The 20181-nt window shown below is 45.4% G+C and overlaps 2 protein-coding genes across 2 annotated transcripts; both read right to left on the reverse strand.

Moving 5' to 3' along the window:
- Positions 1–1872: 1872 nt before the first annotated feature.
- On the reverse strand, positions 1873–20052 carry paxip1 (PAX interacting (with transcription-activation domain) protein 1). Its single transcript, XM_076981589.1, has 21 exons — positions 19795–20052; positions 19098–19232; positions 18886–18929; positions 18710–18773; positions 18489–18599; positions 17200–17835; positions 15534–16242; positions 14935–15029; positions 14709–14801; positions 14485–14622; positions 10254–10375; positions 9836–10020; positions 9577–9620; positions 9222–9289; positions 4066–4168; positions 3702–3870; positions 3359–3459; positions 2984–3118; positions 2547–2622; positions 2320–2380; positions 1873–2180 (listed from the first exon to the last, which is right to left on the reverse strand). The coding sequence occupies exons 1-21, from the start codon at positions 19876–19878 to the stop codon at positions 2165–2167; spliced, it is 3189 nt and encodes a 1062-aa protein (XP_076837704.1). The 5' UTR covers positions 19879–20052; the 3' UTR covers positions 1873–2164.
- On the reverse strand, positions 4177–9174 carry LOC143482963 (E3 SUMO-protein ligase ZBED1-like). The gene is made up of 2 exons (XM_076981590.1): positions 6990–9174; positions 4177–6334 (listed from the first exon to the last, which is right to left on the reverse strand). The coding sequence occupies exons 1-2, from the start codon at positions 7600–7602 to the stop codon at positions 5328–5330; spliced, it is 1620 nt and encodes a 539-aa protein (XP_076837705.1). The 5' UTR covers positions 7603–9174; the 3' UTR covers positions 4177–5327.
- Positions 20053–20181: the final 129 nt, after the last annotated feature.

Consider the following 20181-nt stretch of genomic DNA (forward strand, 5'->3'; position numbering starts at 1 on the left):
AAGTCTTTAAAAATGGATTTAGAAATCCGTCTAAGAAATATGCCTATGGCTCTTAGCAGTCTCCTCGTACGAGACACAAAAGCAATTATCTGATTGATGTTAGAGCCATATACCTTTTAAATGTATATGGACAGCAAAATTCCTCTGAGAGAAATGATTGGCATGTCTATTAATTTGGATCTTTCCTTCCACCGTGTTGGCTTTTACTTTTTTTTTCTTTGACAAGCTCAATTTAGTTTTACATAATTCATTTAATTGGTCATAAATGCATACTTCATTATCCTTGGTCTAAATGTTCTGAAATATAAATTACATTAAAACCATGTCTGACCATTTAAACGCACAGCATTACAAAACAATCGGTCATTAGTATTTGGTTTTTTTTTTTTTTTTTGTAAAAAATACAAAATACAGATTTTGAAGATTGATTGTTTGCAGAAGTCCACATATTCATCAGAGCTGGCTATTATCTAGTTATTGGTTTTGAACGTCTGCTGGTCTTTATAAAATAAGACAGGACAACTCTGCTGTCTACACAAAGCACTGTGTCATTATCAGTTATGTCTTCTTGACATTAGTAATTAGCTGGCACTTTAATGAAAGCTAATTAGCTCATATGCAAATTTAAGAATTAGTGAATCCCAAAGCATTGTTCTATCTAATTAGCATGTAATTTGTATATTATAATACATTTACCACTAAGAACAGTCCAAAGCTACAATGCTACGGAGGAGGAGGAGGGGGGAAAAGCGGTAATTAAAATATATACCCTTTTAGTGTTTAAGCTTAATTATAGTGTCTCCTGATGTTTTATTGCAGAAGACCATCAACAGCACAAATCTTTGAGGACATCCACAAACCAACAAGGAACTTGTGCATGTTAATCAAAGATCTGGGCCATAATTTGCATTTTTAATTGCAATTAAGCTGTGTCAACTATGTGACAGTCAAGCTACGGAAATCTTAAATGATTTGCCATTACCTTTCATTCTGACTTTTCTGTGCTCAAAATAAAAGCAGTGGATAAACCTCAAAAACCTCTTTACTGATAAACAAATACCTATAAACTGTAAATAGTTTAATCTCAGGAACATAAAGTTCCACTATATACACACATATATAAAATATATATATATATATATATATATATATATATATATATATATATATATATATATATATATATATATATATATATATATATAAGAATATATAAGATCTGCAGTTAAAGCTTAAACAGTGGATGTTTGCTTGCAACATCCACTGGAACTTCCAAATCTTGCAAAAGGCAGTATCAAATTATTATTATTATTACTACTACAAATATCAACCTACATCAGAACCCAACAGGACACACTGTGCAGACAGAGGACTTGTACACTTGAAAGGACAGATGCTCAAGATCAGAGGAGAGGCTAGAACACCCGTTAGACGATCCCTAACCCAGTAGGATTTCTAGAGCGTGACCTTGGCTGGGCGGGTTTTAATTTCTGCGTGTTTGGAGGGCGCTAGCAGGGGCTCCTCCCCACAGCCCAGCCCAGCAGCACGGGGAGAGCCCCAGGCTAACTGGCTGACAGCACACAACTGCACTCTACCGGTAAGTACCCGTAACACTTCATTAACAATTAATTGAATTCTGTCTATCAGGAATAACACTTTTAAAGAGGAGTCCCCCCCCCCCCCCCCCCTCCCCACTCTACAGCAAGAATCCACAGAAGCCCCATCAAGACAACCATCACAAGCTTATTGCATAAATGCAGCCTGCGGAAACCTGAGGTGACCATCTCAAAGCCAAGACAGCTGGACATAATACAGCTACATAAACATATGGGCGACCGTGGAGGGGGTTTCACTGTAGAAGATGCAGGCAACTTCACAGTTCAAGACTTTTATTCCAAAAGCAAAAGACATGAACGTCACAGTAAAAACGAACTAGAAGATATGCCATAATTTAAACAAATCATTAAAAATAACAGCAATTTTTTTCTGATCATCAGTTGTCTACAAAAAACATCAAAAGTACTTTTGAAACAGATCATTAAAAATGAGAAACACCTGTATATCGTATATTCTTTTTTTTAACTTTTATTTAAAAATCATTCCAACCGCCTGCGAAGCAGAGGAAACGTTTAGTGTCCACCTCACGTCTTCACGAGGACGTCGCTCACGTGAATTTATACGTGTGAGTGTTAAGGAAAGCGGCCAGTTTGGGAAGCAATTTGTAAATGTTTAGATGACTTGAAATCCACAGAACAGGCAGCGGTGAAAGAGAAACCAGAAAGGTGCAGAGTTGGCAGCTACCGTCAGCGTAAAGGATATGAGTCGTAGTCCAGCGTCTGAGTGAGCACGCCTGTGAGAATGAACTCGGCGTTGTGCACATCTACACGGGAGAAGGACCACAGAAAGCACGACATGGATTAGGAAAATAGATCCAAAAACAGAGCCATTGTGAATCTAATCCCCTGGAGTGCTGGGTGGGGTTTGTTCTGGCAACCAGCACCAGCAGGAACGTGGGTACACGGGGTTCGCCGTGAGGGCACGCTTACCGATATTCTTCAGGAAGTATTCGCGGCAGAGATGCAGGTCGTTGTCGCATGAAATCAGGACAATTTCCGGCAGGTTCTGTTACAAAGGAGAGCCAACATACTCAGAACCACGTATACCCCAACAAGCACAGATAACGCCCAACTAACCAGACAGGGAAAGTACATAAACAAATTAGCTTGTTAAGGTTTTTGAATAAACAGGCTTCAAGTCACCAAGTGTTTTACTTAAGGAAAAAAAACTGTTGTCTACACATTACAGTGGATACATGAACGTTTTTAATCACACCAGCGTCCAACCACAGGTAATATGACCAGCCAAAGCGGGCTGGTCGCTTACAGCTGATATGGTCAAACTAAAGAAACAGCAGCGACGTGCAGCAGCGCCGCCCGGAGGTGTAGCGAGGCACTGCAGGTGTGAGGGCGGTAGAGGGACCTGCCTTGTTCTGCTTGTGCTCCATGAACTTGCGGAAGGAGGGCTGTTTGGACAGGAGCCTCCCTCCAGCGCTCTCCACGATGCTCCTCATGGTGCTGATGCTTGGGCAGATACCTGGGGTGATGTAGAAGTACTTTCCCTGGAGAGAGAGAGAGAGACACACACACAAAAGTGAGTGTGTCTGCTAGAGAGCTTGCTCACCGTGACATCTAATTAAAGTGCATGTGAGTGGACCAGAACTCGGCACACAGCCAACTGGGCTGGGCTCAGACTGGGCTGAGGAGAGAGGGAGGAGGATGGGGAGATGTTAGGAGAGGGAGGAGGAGGAGGAGGAGAGAGGGAGGAGGAGGAGCAGAGAGGGAGGAGGAGGGGTCCTCACCTTGAAGAGCGGCGTGGTGCGGGCTCTCTTCAGAGATTCCTCCAGACTGAAAGAGAAAAGGACCTCTGCCTCCGCATCGTGCAGCATGTAGTTCTGTTCATCTACACACACACACACACACACACACACACACACACACACACACACACACACACACGTGTTTATTTCTTCTAAAAGGAAATGTTCTAACCCAGTTCACCCCAAGGTCACGGTGTCTGCACAGGCGCTTCTGTTGGCTGTGCGTTTCCATGTGAGCCAGAATCCCCTCCCCCATCCCTCCAGCTCCTCCCCCAATCCCTGCCCCCCTTACAAAGCCCCCCCTCACCCCCCCGGCCGTGCTTACCCACAAAGGTCTTGCACTTCCAGCTCTCTTGTAGCCATTCGGGGGTGACGATGTGCTTCACCACAGATATGGCCGTCAGGAACTTGACCGTGCGGGTGACTTTGCTGGCCACCAGATGAGTGCACTTCTGCGCACTGGACGCTACTTCACCACCCAGCTCATACAGTTTCTGCAACAGTGGGAGAGAGACAGAGACATCAAATCTCCCTCTGCTCTTGAGCTGCTGTGTATCCATCCTCTCCCTGATGTGTTCATCTCCACCCAGACGAGGCAGCACAGTCCCACAAGCAGCCGCCCTCACCCTTACGGGCGGGGGTGAAAGGTCAGGAGGTGAAAGGTCAGGAGAGGCATCACGCTCACGTACCTTTATGTGCTGCTGGGTCTGCAGGGGCTCGAAGCCCGTGAAGAACACGTAGGGCGTGGCCTCCGCCGGCAGCTTCTTGGTGGGTGGCGGCAGCTCCTCCATCCTGGGGGGTGGAGACAACACATGATGTCATACGCGGAGCAGGCACCTCCCAACACCTCCACCTAAAACCCCAGCCATCCTGCACCGGGGGTCTACGCCAGACCTGGGCAAACAACGGCCCGCGGGTCACATCCGGCCCGTTGTGCTTCCCTGTCTGGCCCGCGAGAGGCCAATCATAAATGAAACAAATATCAATGTCGTGCGTGCAATACAACTGTGACGCTTTTATTTTGAAAGCGCTACGTTTGTGTTAATTCCATGTGGACGTACGTGCGTGTGTGTGAGCTGTGCGAGAAACACTGTAGGTGATCAGCAACAAGTTAAACTATAGTTATACTTTCCGTAGCGCTCGACTCCGCCCACCTTGTGCGAACCTGCGCAAACGGCGGAACATTTACGTGACGAATTTTGATGTTTCATTGTGTTCCAGGTTTGAAAAGTGCTGGAATTTAAGCTAAAGTACTTGAAAATGCTTGAAATTGTAACTGTATATTAGGGCTGTACGATATTGGAAAAATCTGACATTGCGATATTTCTGTTTTCTGCAATATATATTGCAATATTAAACAATGCAGCTTTTCACCAGAGCTGACCAAAAATTGAAGTAAATGACCCAACAAATGAGAAAAGGTAAATGAGACAATGTATGTTTATTACTAAGAAATTCTTATCCTAAGTAAGTGGCTCATATATGAGTGATATATTATAGAAGGAATACAGTAGAAGATTACAGACTTCTACATCGCTGTGTTCATTTGAAACAGCATTAAAACAAGCTTCAATAGGGAATTAACATGAATGAACCTTTTATTTAACAATGAAGTTATTTTCAAGCTGTAAACAAAATAGCAGCTATACAACATTTCCCTGAGTTGTATACATACATTTTAAAATGTCATGCTGATATAAAATAATATAAATTTAAATAAAGTTATAATAATATCCACATGGCACCTTTGAATCACAAACTAAAGGTTTTAAAATAACGTTTTCAGTGCCAAAGTAAAACAACTGCTGGTGATTGTGTCTAAACAAAGATAAGGTTAACCTTTTGAACACCATCAACCTTTCTAATGTATAAAATAAATCTCTTAATTTAAATGAAACTCAACTGTTGCATACAGTAAAATCTAATAACTAAACATCTGGAGCTGCACTGCTCAAATAAGCTTAGAGGTTTTTGGATAAAAATACCAGTCTATCCACCATTGCAGGCTTGAGACAAGAACGCTGGCAAGTGATGATGTTTCCACTTGCACTAAAAAGCCTCTCTGAGGGAGAATACAAAGATACTTGCGTGCAAGTTTGGCAAGATGTGGAAAGCTCACTTTGTGTGTTTTCCACCATGCAAGTGGATCCTCTTTGTCAACTGAAGGTGTAAGCAGGTAGTTGTTTAACTCTGCATCCACAGCATCCTTAAGGGTCGGAAAAGAATCACCCATTGCAGCAGTTCCACTCTGTTTAAAGAAACTTCCCAAGGACTTCTTGGCTTTTTTTGCCTGGGATGTGTCAGCAACTTTGGGCTCCACTTCAGTGCTAGAGCTTGAAGTCTCCTGACATTCCAGCATCTCTGATGTCAGTCGGGCCTTGACTTTGGGCTTGTTGTCTGCACTGATGAATTCCATCTTGAACCGAGGGTCCAAAGAAGATGCCATATTTAGCAGCTCCTGAGTAGCTTCATCTTCATATTTCCCGTTGAGGTAGTCCAAAATCTCACTCTTCAGCTTCTTTGTCAGGTCTGTGTCTTCCTCTTGCCTTTGCAGAATTGAAGTGTTAAAGAGATGAAGAACTGGCTTCACATACGACACACTTACATAGTCTTCGCCTGAAAGGGCATCCGTGAAGTCCAGAAGTGGGCCCAGAGTCTTACTTACAGATTCCAGGACGTCTATGTCTTGCCAGGTTGGAATTAGATGCCGTACCTTCTTTTCTGCAGACAGGACCAGTGTTAAAGCCTTCTGCTGATCTAGTATCCTGCTCATCATCATTTGTCTAGAACCCCATCTTGTTTGGCACTCTGATATGAGGGAATGTGATGGTAGATTCAGTTCCTTCTGAGCTTTTTCAAGAGCAACTCTGGCCTTCCAGCTGTGAGAAAAGTGACACACCAGCTTCTTGCAGACACCTGTAGCACGGTTGATGCGTTCTTCATTTTTGACTGCATTTTCTAGGGGAAAAGACAGCACAACATACTAAGTAATTCTTGGCTTTGAACCAAAATAATAATAATAATATGAACAATAAAATGCTCAACATGTTTTACAGCTCATTAAATTAAGACAACATTTTCTGCATACTTTTTTACATTTTAAAACAGCTACATATTCATTTTCAAAGAATATGCCTCATGAACTTTATTAGTAATGTGCCCTACAGTTTTAAAATGTGCCCCTATAACGACAAGCAACTGTTACTGTATGCATGTTCACTGAATGTAAGTATACATGTATGTATGTATGTTACATGTTCATTTACCATCAGTTAAATGTTGGTGTAGAACTTGTTAGATTGTCAACACTTAAATGTAAGGTGACCTAACCTTATGAATCACCTATGAATGGAGACACTTATCCTATTACTTTGACACCCACAGTCTGTATCTGAGACAGCCATAAACGGCCAATTTAGCGTTCGTTAGTAGGTTGGCTAACTTCGCTAATACTAAGTTTAACCGTTATTACACAAAACGTTGTGGTGGCAAACATAAAAAAGTGTTGATGTCGGTAGTTGAGGAGTTAAGTTAAGAACAACCAAATATTTTAGCCACAGTTCAGCCTTGCATGTTATATAATGTTTTATACCTTAACATATTCATGACTTACCAACAGCAAGATGCAATCTGTGTCCAAAGCACTGCAGCCTGGTCCACTTGTTCAGGGCGGCTGCCTTGACCATATTGGCTGCGTTGTCTGTTGTAATGCAGACTTGACGTCCCTCATCAAGGCTCCAAGCAGCCACTGCTTCTCTCATCCCCGTTGCGATGTTCTCACTTGTAAGGTCCTCCGGGAAAAATGTCGTTTGCAAACAGCGGCTTTTCAGTTGGAAATCCTCAGTAATGAAGTGGACAGTCAGACTTATATATGGGTCCGTTGTCCGGCTGGACCACATGTCTGTTGTAGTTGCATAATAATATACTTGCGACAGCTCCACTTCAACTTGTGCCTTGCACTTCTCGTACATCTGTGGGATGCCAACTTGAGAAAAATATGTGCGTGACGGTAACTCGTACCGCTTATCAAGGGTCCGGAGCATTTTTTTAAATCCCTCTTTGGTAACTGTGTTCATTGGTACCATATCTTTCACGAGGTGAAAAGTTATTGCATCAGTGATTTCTCTCTGTCGCTTGGAACCTCTCTCATATGGTGTGACACTAGCAAATGCATCTAAAACAGTTCTGTTTTGGATAGCATCCAGATCTGGCTTTGCACTGGTCATGCAGAGCTTTGTGGTGGCGTTTTAGATGATCAAACAAATTAGTCGTGTTGCCTCGTGTTGTGGCAACAACTGCAAGACATTGTCGACAAAGACACTGTTTTTGGTCAACGTCATCCTTTCTGTAGCCAAAATAGTTCCATATATCTGACGTTGATTTCCTTTTTGCAATTAAATCCTCTCTTTCTGTATTTTCCCTCTGCTCTCCACTCATTTTGAACGCGAAGTGGGGGAGGGGCCGCTTCAGGTGTTGACTGATAAGAATGACTGGACGCGTCACTGTTACTCATTGCTTTAAATAACATCGCACATCCTGCGATGTGACTATCGTGCATGCGTACATCGCGATGACGATGCGGAAACGATATATCGTGCAGCCCTAGTGTATATCGATTCACAACTAATAGCTGACTGAACAGGGGGGTATTCCAGAAAGCGGATTCAGTGACGAAACCGGGTAAGTAAACTCAGAGTTAACGAAAACTCAGGGTTTTCCGTTCCAGATCCCGAGCTTAGAGAGAACCTGAGTCAGCTGGGAAATATTGAAATGGACCTTGAAAGTGCCGTAGAAGTGCTTTAAAGCTAGGTTTAAGCCTGGTTTATACTTGACGCAGTGCGAGGGTCCGCGCGGCGAAAATGACGTAATTACGGTGGCCTCGCGCGCTGTCGATTCGCGAGGTCGTGCACCTCTTGAATTTTGTAACTTCGCGCGCGCCGCGCCTCGGTGCAATGAACAATGTCATGTTTACAGGGTTCATACACCTTTATAAGGTGGAATTAAAGCACTTGTATGTCACTTTCAAGGTCCATTTCAATATTTCCCAGCACGTTAAACCCAAGTTAAATTAAGTTAAATATTTATACATATACTCGAAATGATTCGTTTTTAATAACATTATTTCATGGTTGTTTATTTTTCAAACCTCCCAAACTTAACGTCTTCTTGTTCTCTCATGTTTTGTCCTGGAATTACAAGAGATTCGTATTTGTTAACGTAATACAAGAGAACTGTTCAGTCAGACAGATATTTGTTGTGAAACGAAGTAGTTACAATTTCAAACATTTTAAAGTACTTTAGCCTAAATTCCAGCACTTTTCAAACATGAAACATTAAAATTTATCAGGTAAATGTTCCTTCCCCTGTTTTTGAGGGATGTTTCTTTATACTACCACACATCGTTTCAGACAACACTGCACAGAATGTCACGCGGCGGCTCCGACGTTCGGGGAAGTTCGCGCGAGGTGGGCGGAGCCACTGCAATTACGTTTGCATTTTCGTTTGTGTGGCCCTCTGACACAATTCAGGTTTCTCATGTGGCCCCTTGTAAAAATTAATTGCCCACCCCTGGTCTACGCTGAAGTGGGCGAAGCTCACGATGGAGCCCCAGGTAGACGGAGCTTCTAACATGCTTAAATAGGTACATGGTGCTGCTACACCTTTTGACACGTATGCGTTCTAAACGCACCTCTTCTCAGGAATCATGTAGATGGATGTTTAGTTTTTTTTTTTATTCCTCCAAGTGTCAAACATGGACAAGAAGGCTGGAGAGATCTTCTAGGGCTGAAGAACAAGGCCGGGGTCTGACCAGCTCCAGCCGTCCACACACGCTCCACACACTCACCTGGGCTTCTTGGTGGGTGGCTGTGAGGAACTCTCCACCTGCTTCTGCTTCTGCTGCAGCCGCAGGCTCTGTGGACCAACCAGAGACAGCACTCAGAAACACACACACACACCCCCCCCACCACCCCACAGAGTGTGGCTACAACGTCCTGCCTGAGCGTCACTGCTCTTACTACCAGGAGGAAGAGTGTAGCCAAACCTCGGACGTGTACGAGAACTGCTTCTGAACACAGGTTTCACCTGGTGTGGAGCTGTAATGAATTTTGGATTCCAGCAATGGAGAATTCCAATTAAGAGGCCAAACCATGTCCTGTGTGACTCATAACAACAACACAAAGTGGTCAAAAAAAGCTCACCACCAATGCCTCCTGGGAGACCTTCACGGGAGTCCGCCACGCAACTGGCCAAGAAAACACACACCGCCTCAGTCAAACAAGTGAAAACGTCAAAGAGCTACAGCTATTTAAGGAAAGCTTGCAACTTTTAACACTGAACTATACGGAGTTCTGGTCCAACCAAATCTGCCTTGCCGGTCAGTTCAAGGCAGCAGGTTAATTTCATATCATCCTGTTGGTTTCACTTATCATGGCCACCTGTGGATGGGCGGGACCTTACGTAGCAGGTTCTGGACGAGGTGTGGGTTTGGGGCGAGAGGCTCGACCAGGTTGAACTGGGCGTAGCGGCTGTGCTGGACCTGCCGCAGGGCCTCGAAGTTGCCCAGCAGGATGTCACACAGCCACTGGGCATTGACACACGGGATCCTCCACTCCTTCGCCTTCTCGTACTTCAGCCCACTCGGCCTGCCGGCAAGTGGAACAAATAAAGAGGGCGGGCAGATATATCGCAAGCTAACCGTTATCGCGATACTGAATTCACACTGCCATCCTATAGGATTCATGCACTTTCTTATCCCAGAAGTATATTGCCTCAGGCATGGCCTTGCTATAGAGTTCAGAAAGCTTACAAACATCCATTCATTTGAGACCAAAATGAATGAATGAAGAATTGAAAGGATGAATAAATAAAGACTCACTCTTTGCAGATGAGGACGGTGTTGCTGCGGCAGAGGTAGCCCGTGTAGCGAGCGCCTGCCAAATACGCCATGAGCTTCAAGTCATCTCGGTCGTTGTCCAAAAATCCGGTAACCGAAATAATCTGAGGATTACAGTTACAAATATACTGAAAACCACCATTTCATGTTCCCAAACAATGAACACAATGTTCACTGTAAATGACTTGAGATTGACTAAGGATGCAGGCAAACTCAGTCCTTTTTCTGCTAGATTTAATCGCCGCTTTTGACACCAATGATCATGAAATACTTTTTGATCGACTACAGAGCTGGGTAGGCCTTAGTGGCTTAGTCTTAGACTGGTTTAGATCGTACCTAACTGGGCGTGATTACTATGTAGCATTAGGTACCTCTTCCTCCACAAGTCAAAAAAATATCTTGTGGCGTCCCCCAAGGATCAGTTCTTGGGCCGTTACTATTCAACCTATATATGCTTCCGTTACCACATATAATTAACAAACATGGTTTTAGTTATCATTAATATGCAGATGACACACAACTTTACATTTCTCTAGAACCAAAAGCCCTAAAAGTGAGCAAATTGATGTTTGACTGCATAGATCAGGGGTGTCAAACTCATTTTCACCACGGGCCACATCAGCATAATCGTTACCCACAGAGGGCCATATGTAACTTATAAATGTACCTACTCAATGTTAAATAACTCTGAATTTATTACTTGAATAAGTAATAAAAAAGTTACAAATATTACAAATTATTTGCATAAATGTAAAAAAAAAATGTTTGTTAACATAAATCCTTTAAATTTGTTAGGTTATGAAACCCATTCATCCATCAATCAATGATCAAACTATCAAATCATTTTATTTTTTTATTTTATTTTCAATGTTTATTTCAAATATGGAATACTAAAAACAAAACAAAACAGATAACAAAACAATTTTACATATTTGAAAAGGAATGGGAAGAAGTATAAAACTTATTTAATCCCACCCTTCTCCAAAGCTTATTACAAAGAATAAAAAAAAATATTTTTTTTTTCTCCCCCCCCCTCAATTAATTACATTTCATAAATACTGAAACTACCATTTCATTAACTCTATGAATATATTTTTGTATTATATAACTTCAAACAAATATCCAGTGTATATGCATACACTCATAAGTACAAGCGTATACAGACATATACACAATCCCCTAAATTCCCATTTATTACAATGTATATACATAAATAATAATCAGGCACAATCAGCCTCCCTATATCTTTTAAAAATAATATTTTTGTACTTTTCTTTAAATTTTTTCATGTTTGGACATTCCTTTAGTTCCATACTCAGAATGTTCCATAATTTTACTCCAACAACAGAAATACAGAACCCTTTACGTGTTGTATGAAGATTTCTTCTTTTAAAATGTAACTGTCCCCTTAGTTGATAACCCTCTTCCCTTTCAATAAATAGTTTCTGAATATTTGCTGGTAATTTGTTTTTTGCTTTAAATGCTATTTCTACTGTTTGCAAATCTACAAGATCTGTAAATTTGAGTAATTTTGACGACAGGAATAGTGAATTGGTATGATCCCTATAGCCAGCCCCATGTATTATCCTTATTGCTTTCTTTTGTAAAATAATTAATGGTTGTATAACAGTTTTATAATTATTGCCCCATATACTTGCACAATTATTTAAGTATGGGAGAACTAAATCAAATCAAATATATTTGTATAGCGCTATCTAACTATCCAAGTGAATAAAGAAAAATTGATCAAATATCACATTTACTTTGTTCAAAACTTGAAATATCAAATTACTGTGAAAATAGTGATTGCTTCAAAAATGCTCCCTCTGAAAAAGACTGAAGCGCGGCGATTTCTTTAGCCACAACAAAGCAGCTTTTACTGTCGTTTTGTTGCATTCCGTTGCGATCGCAGTTTGCTTTTTAATTATTTGACAATTCGTCTTTTTTCTTGATGGCTAATTTTGCCATACTTAGCTCCGTGTTTGGTCGCAAAATTCCGACATATATTGTACTCTGACAACCGCTACCGCTTCATACCCGTTTTTCTCCTTGAAGCGCAAACATCGCTTTCCCATCTTTCTTGAAACACCCTTCTATCTGCATCGATGTTTCTCTTCCTGATCATTTTGATAAATGAGGCCCAATGATCCCAATGTTTTAGTAAAGGTGTGCTTAAATGTTTTCGTAAATTAAACCGAACAAAATATTTTTGCCTAATTTACAAACATGTCGGAAACACCGATTTTCTTCGGATTCACATGCGTACATTGATGAATATCAATCACCTGTGTATTCAGGAGCGCGTTCACAACATACCCGATTTGCATAAAGTGACGCCCCCAAAAGACCATAAAAGGCAACGCACACCCGCCAGAAATGCCAAAATGACAGGGAAACGCCAGAAGAAAAGTAATCTCAGAGGTAGAATCTTAACTCAAGTGCACGCTAACCAGACATTTTTATTTAGTAGTGCAAGTACCAGAGTCACGGCACCTGAAAAGGCCAGGATTTGGAAAGAAATTAGAGATCAAGTTAATAGTGTATCATCAGTCGAGCGCAGCATAATGGAGGTTAAAAGAAAGTTTGACATAAAAACAGTAAAAAAAAAAAAAATAAATAAAAAAAAAAAAAAAAAAGAATTGCTGTTAATCGCCAGAGTCTGTCTGCAACTGGGGGAGGTCAAATTGTGACTAAGTTGATTGTGGAAGAAGGTGGATGATGGCTGTAACACATTGGGAAGTATGCGACTTAAAGTAGGCTGATATATACCCGATCGGTCACTAATGGCGCATTTCCACACGGGCCTGCTTGGCGCGGTACGGTTCGATACGGATCGATTCGCAACGGAGCGGTACGGTCGCGTTGTATTTCCATTACAATGGTGGACCACCACAATGTGGGTGGAGTCTCTGTTGGCGCGCGGGTTGTAGTGTCGTGACATTTGTATGCGACCACAACACCGTACAACAACGGACGAGATGGCGATGGAAGGACTTGTGTACCTTGTGGTCGAATTATGGATTTTTTTCCGGAAACGAGCAAATGAAGAGACCAAGAGAAGGTTGCAGTTTGCGAGACGCACAAAACAAGAAAAGGAGCGGAGACTCCGGAGTCGATAGTGGAGGAGTCACTCTCCTGTGACACAACCTGTGACGACACTCGCTGGCCAATCAGTGTCATGCTGTTCCTCCACGTCACAGAAGTTTTCCGCTATGGAACGGTTAGAACCTCGAGCGAGTAGGTACGAAAAAAGTACCTGAAGGTATCGGCAAACTTGTACCTGGTACTAATGGAAACACTCACAAACCATCGCGAATCGAACCGTACCGCGCCAAGCAGGCCCGTGTGGAAATGCGCCATTATTTCTCTTTGAAACATACCAGTAGCAAGGAATCCAAGCACTGATAAAACTTGAACATGCACAGGAACAGCGCAAGATCTTTTTGTGGGTCGAATTAGAGCCCCAAAGTGTTGCACAGCATAAGGAGAAGATACCGTGGCAAACGGAACCAGCTAATAAGCCAGGACTCTTCCTCCGAAAAATAATCATAACGTCTATGTGCAGAAAGCGTTAAATCTTCGAGCAGTGCCAGTTCAGCCATTTGCATTAAAGGATCAAATCCCATGGGGTACTTCCTTTTATAGAAACACATTATTAATTAAAATTATGTCTCTAATTGCATTAACCTAATGCATGGATATTTGTGTTAGACTAATGCTGCAAGTTTTTAAAAGTTTGTCTTATTAAAATAGTAGTAATTCAATGTTTAAAAGCCTTTATACAGAACAAAAACAAAATGTTCTTTTACGTAAAATATGCACATGCTCTGGGGATGTTGTAGATTGCGATCTTTTTTCTGAACTAAACAAACTCAAAAAAACTTTCATGAATACCACATTTTTGTTTAAACACTTTTACGAACTACTTGCGAACAAATTTGTTAGTATTTAGCTTAATAAATGAGGCGCGTTATTTGTATTTCCCAATTACACTTATTGCGAAAATCGCATCGATACGGAAACACTGCAGTGTCGAGATGCCGTCACTTTGCGGGTAACAATTATGGGAAATTGCTCACTTTTACTTCTCTTTTGTTTTTTTGGACAATTTGGCTTTTTAAGCTCTCGCGGGCCACATAAAATCACTGAGCCCATTGTGTGGGCGGGGGCGAGGTGTGTGGGGGCGGGGGTGGGGTGTGTGGGCGGGGCCTACATGCTGCGAGCAGGGCTTGGCTCCCGGCGGGAAGCTGAAGGGCAGGTGGAGGGTGCGATGTGGAGGGACCATCTTCTTCTTCTTCAGGACGGTGTTGAGCCAGTGAGCCGTCACACAGCGCCTGCCCTCCCTCAGGGCCTGGGGGCGCAAAGCAGAGGGCGTCAGGCCACCGTGGGTGGAGGTGGGATGGGGCAGATTAAGGTGGGAGCACATGGGAGCTTCACCTGCAGGTACATGCTGCTCACTTGACTCTCACACAGCAGGTGAGTACAGCGGTTCAAAGCAGAGTCCACCGCGCCTCCGTACGCCTGAATGATCTGAGGGGAGGAAAGAGACTCGGGTCAGAACACGCCACATTCTTACAGGGACTGCGGCGTCTGGAAGAACCGGCCCACATCCAGCCGCCGAACTTGCGTCCTTCCATTTTCTCAGTCTGCGGGGGCACTTTACCCTTTTCCACGTGGCCAGCAGCTGCCTGTCTGCCATTTGTTCTGGATAGTCGGCGATCGCGAAGACACAGCCAACCAAAAAGCCATCGTCTGGAACTGAACAGAAAACATTACGCTCAAAACGATTACGGTCATCAACTTTTCCCTCTACAGCTCCACACAAGCAGCAGACAAAATGTAAACGAATGTTGCAACAGTATAATTACAACAGAATTTATAATACTATAAAACCATCTGGAGCACAGAGGGTTTGAGACTGCAGAGAACAGCAGCGATATCTCCATTTACTTTAAATCAAACAACATACAGTCCCAGTCAAACGTTTGGATGCAAGTTCTCTTCACTTTTGCTGTATTTACATTTTTAAAAAACCTGATGTTGTCAAGTTCCTGAGGGGCCTTTTAAATGAATCACAACGTATTCATTTAGGACCGTCTTCAGACATTGAAATAACCTGCATGTTATTTCACCATTTAGATCCAAACGTAGGCATAAAATCATTAGATTAGCCTTTAAAACACACGCCGTTGCATGTCCAAACGTTTGATCTGGTAGGGCGGCTACATCCGCCCCCCACCCAGAATGCTGTGCGGGACTCACTCTCCTGGCTGGGCTCGTGGCCGTAGAGCTGCTGGAGCTGTGGCGGGGGCCCCGGGGCCTGCGGGAGGGTGGGGGGTGGGTGCTGTGGGTGCTGCTGCCCCTGCATCTGCCCCTGCATCTGCCCCTGCTGCTGGAGGAAGTGCGTCTGCGTCTGCAGCTGCTGCGTCTGCTGTATCTGCAGCTGCATGCGGTGTTGCTGCAGTAGCTGCTGCTGGATCATCTGCTGCTGGGTGGGCGGGGGGCGGAGCATCTGCTGCTGCTGCGGGGGGCGGAGCATCTGCTGCTGCTGCATGGGCGAGGGGCGGAGCATCTGCTGCTGCGTGAAGGGCGGATGCTGGGCGTTCTGGGGCGGGGGCGGGGCGTGGGGCGGGTACATCTGCTGGGCCACGTGCTGGGGCAGGAACTGGTGGGGCTGCTGGGGCATCGGGCCGAAGCCCGGCTGGTGCTGCATGGCTGCGGGCTGCAGGTGCATCATGGGGTTCTGCTGCAGCATCTGTGGCGGGTGGTGCTGCTGTGGTGTAGGCGGAGGCTGGGGCGGGGCAGCGTGGGCCGGCTGGTGCTGCTGGTGGAGCAGCTGCTGGGCGTCGGCGGGCAGGGACGGCTGCGCGGGCTTGGCCGGGTTGAAGACGAGCGGGCCGGGCAGGCCGGCCTGGGCCGCGGCAGACGACTGCTCCACACCTTTAGAAGATGCGGACAGACTCTGCAGGATCTGAGACATGGGGAGAGATCACACGATCACTCACAGGCCCTGAGGGCATTCAGACGTGTTACGGCTCCACCTCTGTATAAAGGACACGCAAACGTATCGATGGGAATTTGAATGCGTACGATTCAAGGCCAGGTCCGTTAGTGAGATGCGACTACAGCTACGTGACGTGGGCTGAAGGCATCAAGGTCATGAGGAACAAGGCGAGCGCTCCTGCTCTAACATACGACCACACGCCTTCCCAACCTGCCTTGTAGGCTGCCACAACATGCACCCGGCCGGCTGGACCTTTAAAAAGAGCTTCAGCCACCTCACAGCTGAGCAGCACACATCCCTCGTCAAGAAGAAAACCTGCAGTGTGTCTTAACACCTTAACCAGGCCGGACATCAAGCACCACGCTGAGTACAGACGCTTGCTTTTGCCGTTTAAAGCCCGCAGTGGTTTAGCTCCAATACCAGCAAACTCAGGATCGGGTGCTCTGCTGAAGACAGTTAGTCCTCTTACCCAGCTCCTGAAACTCTGAAGTGCCCATTCGAATAAAGTGTTGAAAGCACAAATGCATTTTGGGGATGCCAGCTCTATACGTTTTTGAGAACAGAATAAAAACTTTCAGGTTTATATGCCTGATTATCCGTTTTATCCGATTACTCGAATCGATTTTTCAGTAGAGTACTCGATTACTGAAATGCTCAATAGCTGCAGCCCTAAATGACACTAGCTATATATGAAGACTTTTATACAAACACTGGAGAAACCCAGCACATGCCCCAAAGAACGCAGTGCAATTGCTAGTCAGACAACTCAAATCAGAACTGACCACCCTCCATCAGGAGTGAGAGATGTTCTGGACACGCCTGGCTAACTGAAAACCCTGCACCTAGAAGCAACCTTACGATTTTAAATGGTAGTATAAAGATATCAGCATGATTGTGGCAAATGTCATTACGAGTTTGTCTTACGTGAGTGACACTGGGGGTCCGGTTGACCTGCTGTGGTTCGCCGCTATTGGTGATGTTGCGCAGTGGGCGGGCGGACGGGTTCCACCCACCAATCAGCTCTGGACGCTCCACACCCGAGGGTGCGCCGGGGCCGCTAGCGCCCAGTCGGGCGTCCGGAGGCCCCACCCCGCCCGGCACGGGTGGGACGTTAGCGCAGAGGTTAATGAGGCCCGTGTCTTTGCCGGGCTGCAGGCGGAGCTTGGCCGGGCTGGGCTGGGGCACGTCGGCGGGGGTCCAGTTCAGGTTCCGCTCCTCCTTCTCTGGGGACGAGTCGTCCGAGTCGTCGAACATGAGCTCGGCCCGCCGCTCCGGCTTGGGGGACGGCGAGCGGCGTCGTCTGGCGGGCGACGCCTCTCTGGAGGAGGCGGGGCTAGACCGCGTGCTGCGAGGAGAGCGGCGGTCGCTGTAGCTGCCATCGGAACGCCAGCTGCGCTCATCCTCACTGCCCTCTTCCTCCTCCTCATCCTCCTGGTAATACGTGAGTCGTGGGTGGTACAAAGCCTCATCCTTCCTGTTCTTCTCTTTAACGGAGTCCAAGATCCATTCAGGGGTCACTATCTTAATACTGCTGTGTCTCAACGCACAGTCATACTTCGTCTGGAAACAAACATTTTAATTGAACAATTTTTTTATGCAACAGCTCAGACATACACTGCTTCCTCAGTACCATTATACCGCCAAAAGAATGAAAAAGAAAACGGTTTAAACAGAATTCAGACAACAGTCAAGGGCACCATCTGGACGCAACAGCAATTCAGTTCATAATAAACCTCACAACAGAATAAAGACAGCAGCATTTACTCTAGGTGTTCCAGCTGACATTGTCTGCAACACAACCATAAACAGACCATAAAGCGCAGGCCTTGTACATAAGAAATATCAGACAAGACGCCATAAAATGAGCTCGTTCTCCAAGACAGCCCCCAAAAGAGCAGCAAAACAAACACCCCCTGAAGTAATAAACCCCACCGCCGAGACTGCCACCGAACAGCCCAACATAGCAACCCCCCCCACGTCCCTTAGCACAAAGGGTGCAGACAACATCAGACGACTAGCTGTTAAACCCAGCCGCCGTTACCATTAAACGCAAAAACAGGCTGTAAACATGCGTCCAGAAAGAGAAGGGCAGTCCCAAGGCCCTGTGCTCCTGTGTTCGACCTTCAAAGTGACCAGCTCAGACCAAATCAACATGCAAATGGGGAAGGCGACGCTCATAATCCCCAGAAAGGTATGATGAGGTGATTATTTACCCCCTTCGGCTCAGGGACCACCAGATGTGTGCACTTCTTGTTGAAATTCAGCTGACATTCACCCCCGTAAAACGTGATGAAGGCCCACAGGGTGCTGAGATCTTCAGCCAGCTGTGAAAAAAAAGGAAGTGAGGGGATTGCATGTTCAGAGGCACAAAATGAAAAAAGTTAATGACAAATAGACCTCTAGTCCACTAAACAACCAGATAGTAATGGCTTACATGAGGCAAACACGCTCGGACACCAAAGAACAGCTGCCCCGACTCTGGTGAAAAGCCTGTAACGCTGGTGAATTACTGGTCAAGGTTACAATACATGATGCCATGATGATATCTACACAAACAACTTTATAAATTCAAGCTCTCCTTCTCTCTCAGGAACAAATGTTGAAGGATACGGTAGCAAGTCCCCACACCTCACAGAGAGGATGACCCAACTGGGCTGAAACACAAACACTCAACTGTAAGATACAAAATTTGCAATTCATACACGAAGAAGATACAAAGCATGACAACTACATATGGCTCATGAGCTACCAGCGGAGTGTGTGTGTGTGTGTGTGTGTGTGTGTGTGTGTGTGTGTGTGTGAGAGGCGCGCGCCAGGTTTACCTTCACCACAGGTAAGTCGAAGACCTCGCGCGACTCGCCCACCTCCGGGTTGTCTCCGTCCTCGGCGATAATGTGCGTGGCCAGCGCGTTGTACGACACCTCCTTACCCTTCCCCGCCTTCAGCAGCTGCACCACCTGGAACACCGAACCACCGCCAGGTTAAACCCCGGAGAACGAACACACACACACACACACACACACACACACACACACACACACACACACACACACACACACACCTCCCGCCGCCCGGACCACACCAGCGACTCGTGTTTGTACACAGCCGGGACGGCGAGCGAGGGAGCGGCCGCCTCTCCCCTCAGGGACGCGCCTGGCCCGGTAGCTCCACGGCTAACTGCGGGAGCGCAGCCTGCTCCGTCCGGCTGGGGAGCGGAACGTTGGCGGTCAAACCCTCCCGGGAAACGCTTAAACTGTCCGTTTGACCGGGACAAAACTGGGGGTCGTTTGTGCGTTATGGTCGGTTGGTTGTGCGTGGACAGACGTAAGCTAGCTTAGCCCTTAGCTACGTGCTAGCTTAGCCCTTAGCTACGTGCTAGCTTAGCCCTTAGCTACGTGCTAGCTTAGCCCTTAGCTACGTGCTAGCTTAGCCCTTAGCTACGAGCTAGCTTAGCCCTTAGCTACCTAGCATTGAAAACAAGCTACGTGCTAGCCAACAATGCTAGCTAGTAAATCTCACCTTTTGGTCAATGTCCCCGACTATATAGAACTTCACGTCCTTGAAGAGCTCCTCCGGAACCTTTAACTCTTCTTCCGACATCATTTCAGACCGATCACGCGAGGTTCAGTGAACATATGTCGGCGTAACCGAGCGCATCGCTCCGCGGTCAGCTAGCTGAGACCCGGAGCTGCGGCTTGGCGAGCGAGCGGAGCGCCAAATGCGACCCGGCGGGCCGACCTACGCGCGTCTGACAGGGGGGGGACTACTCGGCTCGTCTCTTTTAACAACACTGCAGTCATGGATGTTCTTACTAGACGCTGTTTCGTTTCATGTGCTGTTTACAGCGCTCTAAGTAAAAACCCGAATACGAATACAGTTCACTTTGATTGATAAATACTTTAAAAT

This window comes from Brachyhypopomus gauderio, chromosome 19 (genome assembly GCF_052324685.1).
Source record: "Brachyhypopomus gauderio isolate BG-103 chromosome 19, BGAUD_0.2, whole genome shotgun sequence".
Lineage (NCBI taxonomy): Eukaryota > Metazoa > Chordata > Actinopteri > Gymnotiformes > Hypopomidae > Brachyhypopomus > Brachyhypopomus gauderio.

Coding starts and splice junctions, on each gene's coding strand:
- LOC143482963 (XM_076981590.1), bottom strand. CDS start 7,602: ATGACCAGTGCAAAGCCAGATCTGGATGCTATCCAAAACAGAACTGTT. Junction 6,335..6,989: donor CAGATTGCATCTTGCTGTTG/GTAAGTCATGAA, acceptor CTTTTCCCCTAG/AAAATGCAGTCAAAAATGAA.
- paxip1 (XM_076981589.1), bottom strand. CDS start 19,878: ATGATGTCGGAAGAAGAGTTAAAGGTTCCGGAGGAGCTCTTCAAGGAC. Junction 19,233..19,794: donor TCGGGGACATTGACCAAAAG/GTGAGATTTACT, acceptor TCGGTGTTCCAG/GTGGTGCAGCTGCTGAAGGC. Junction 18,600..18,709: donor TCCGAGCGTGTTTGCCTCAT/GTAAGCCATTAC, acceptor TTTTTTTCACAG/CTGGCTGAAGATCTCAGCAC.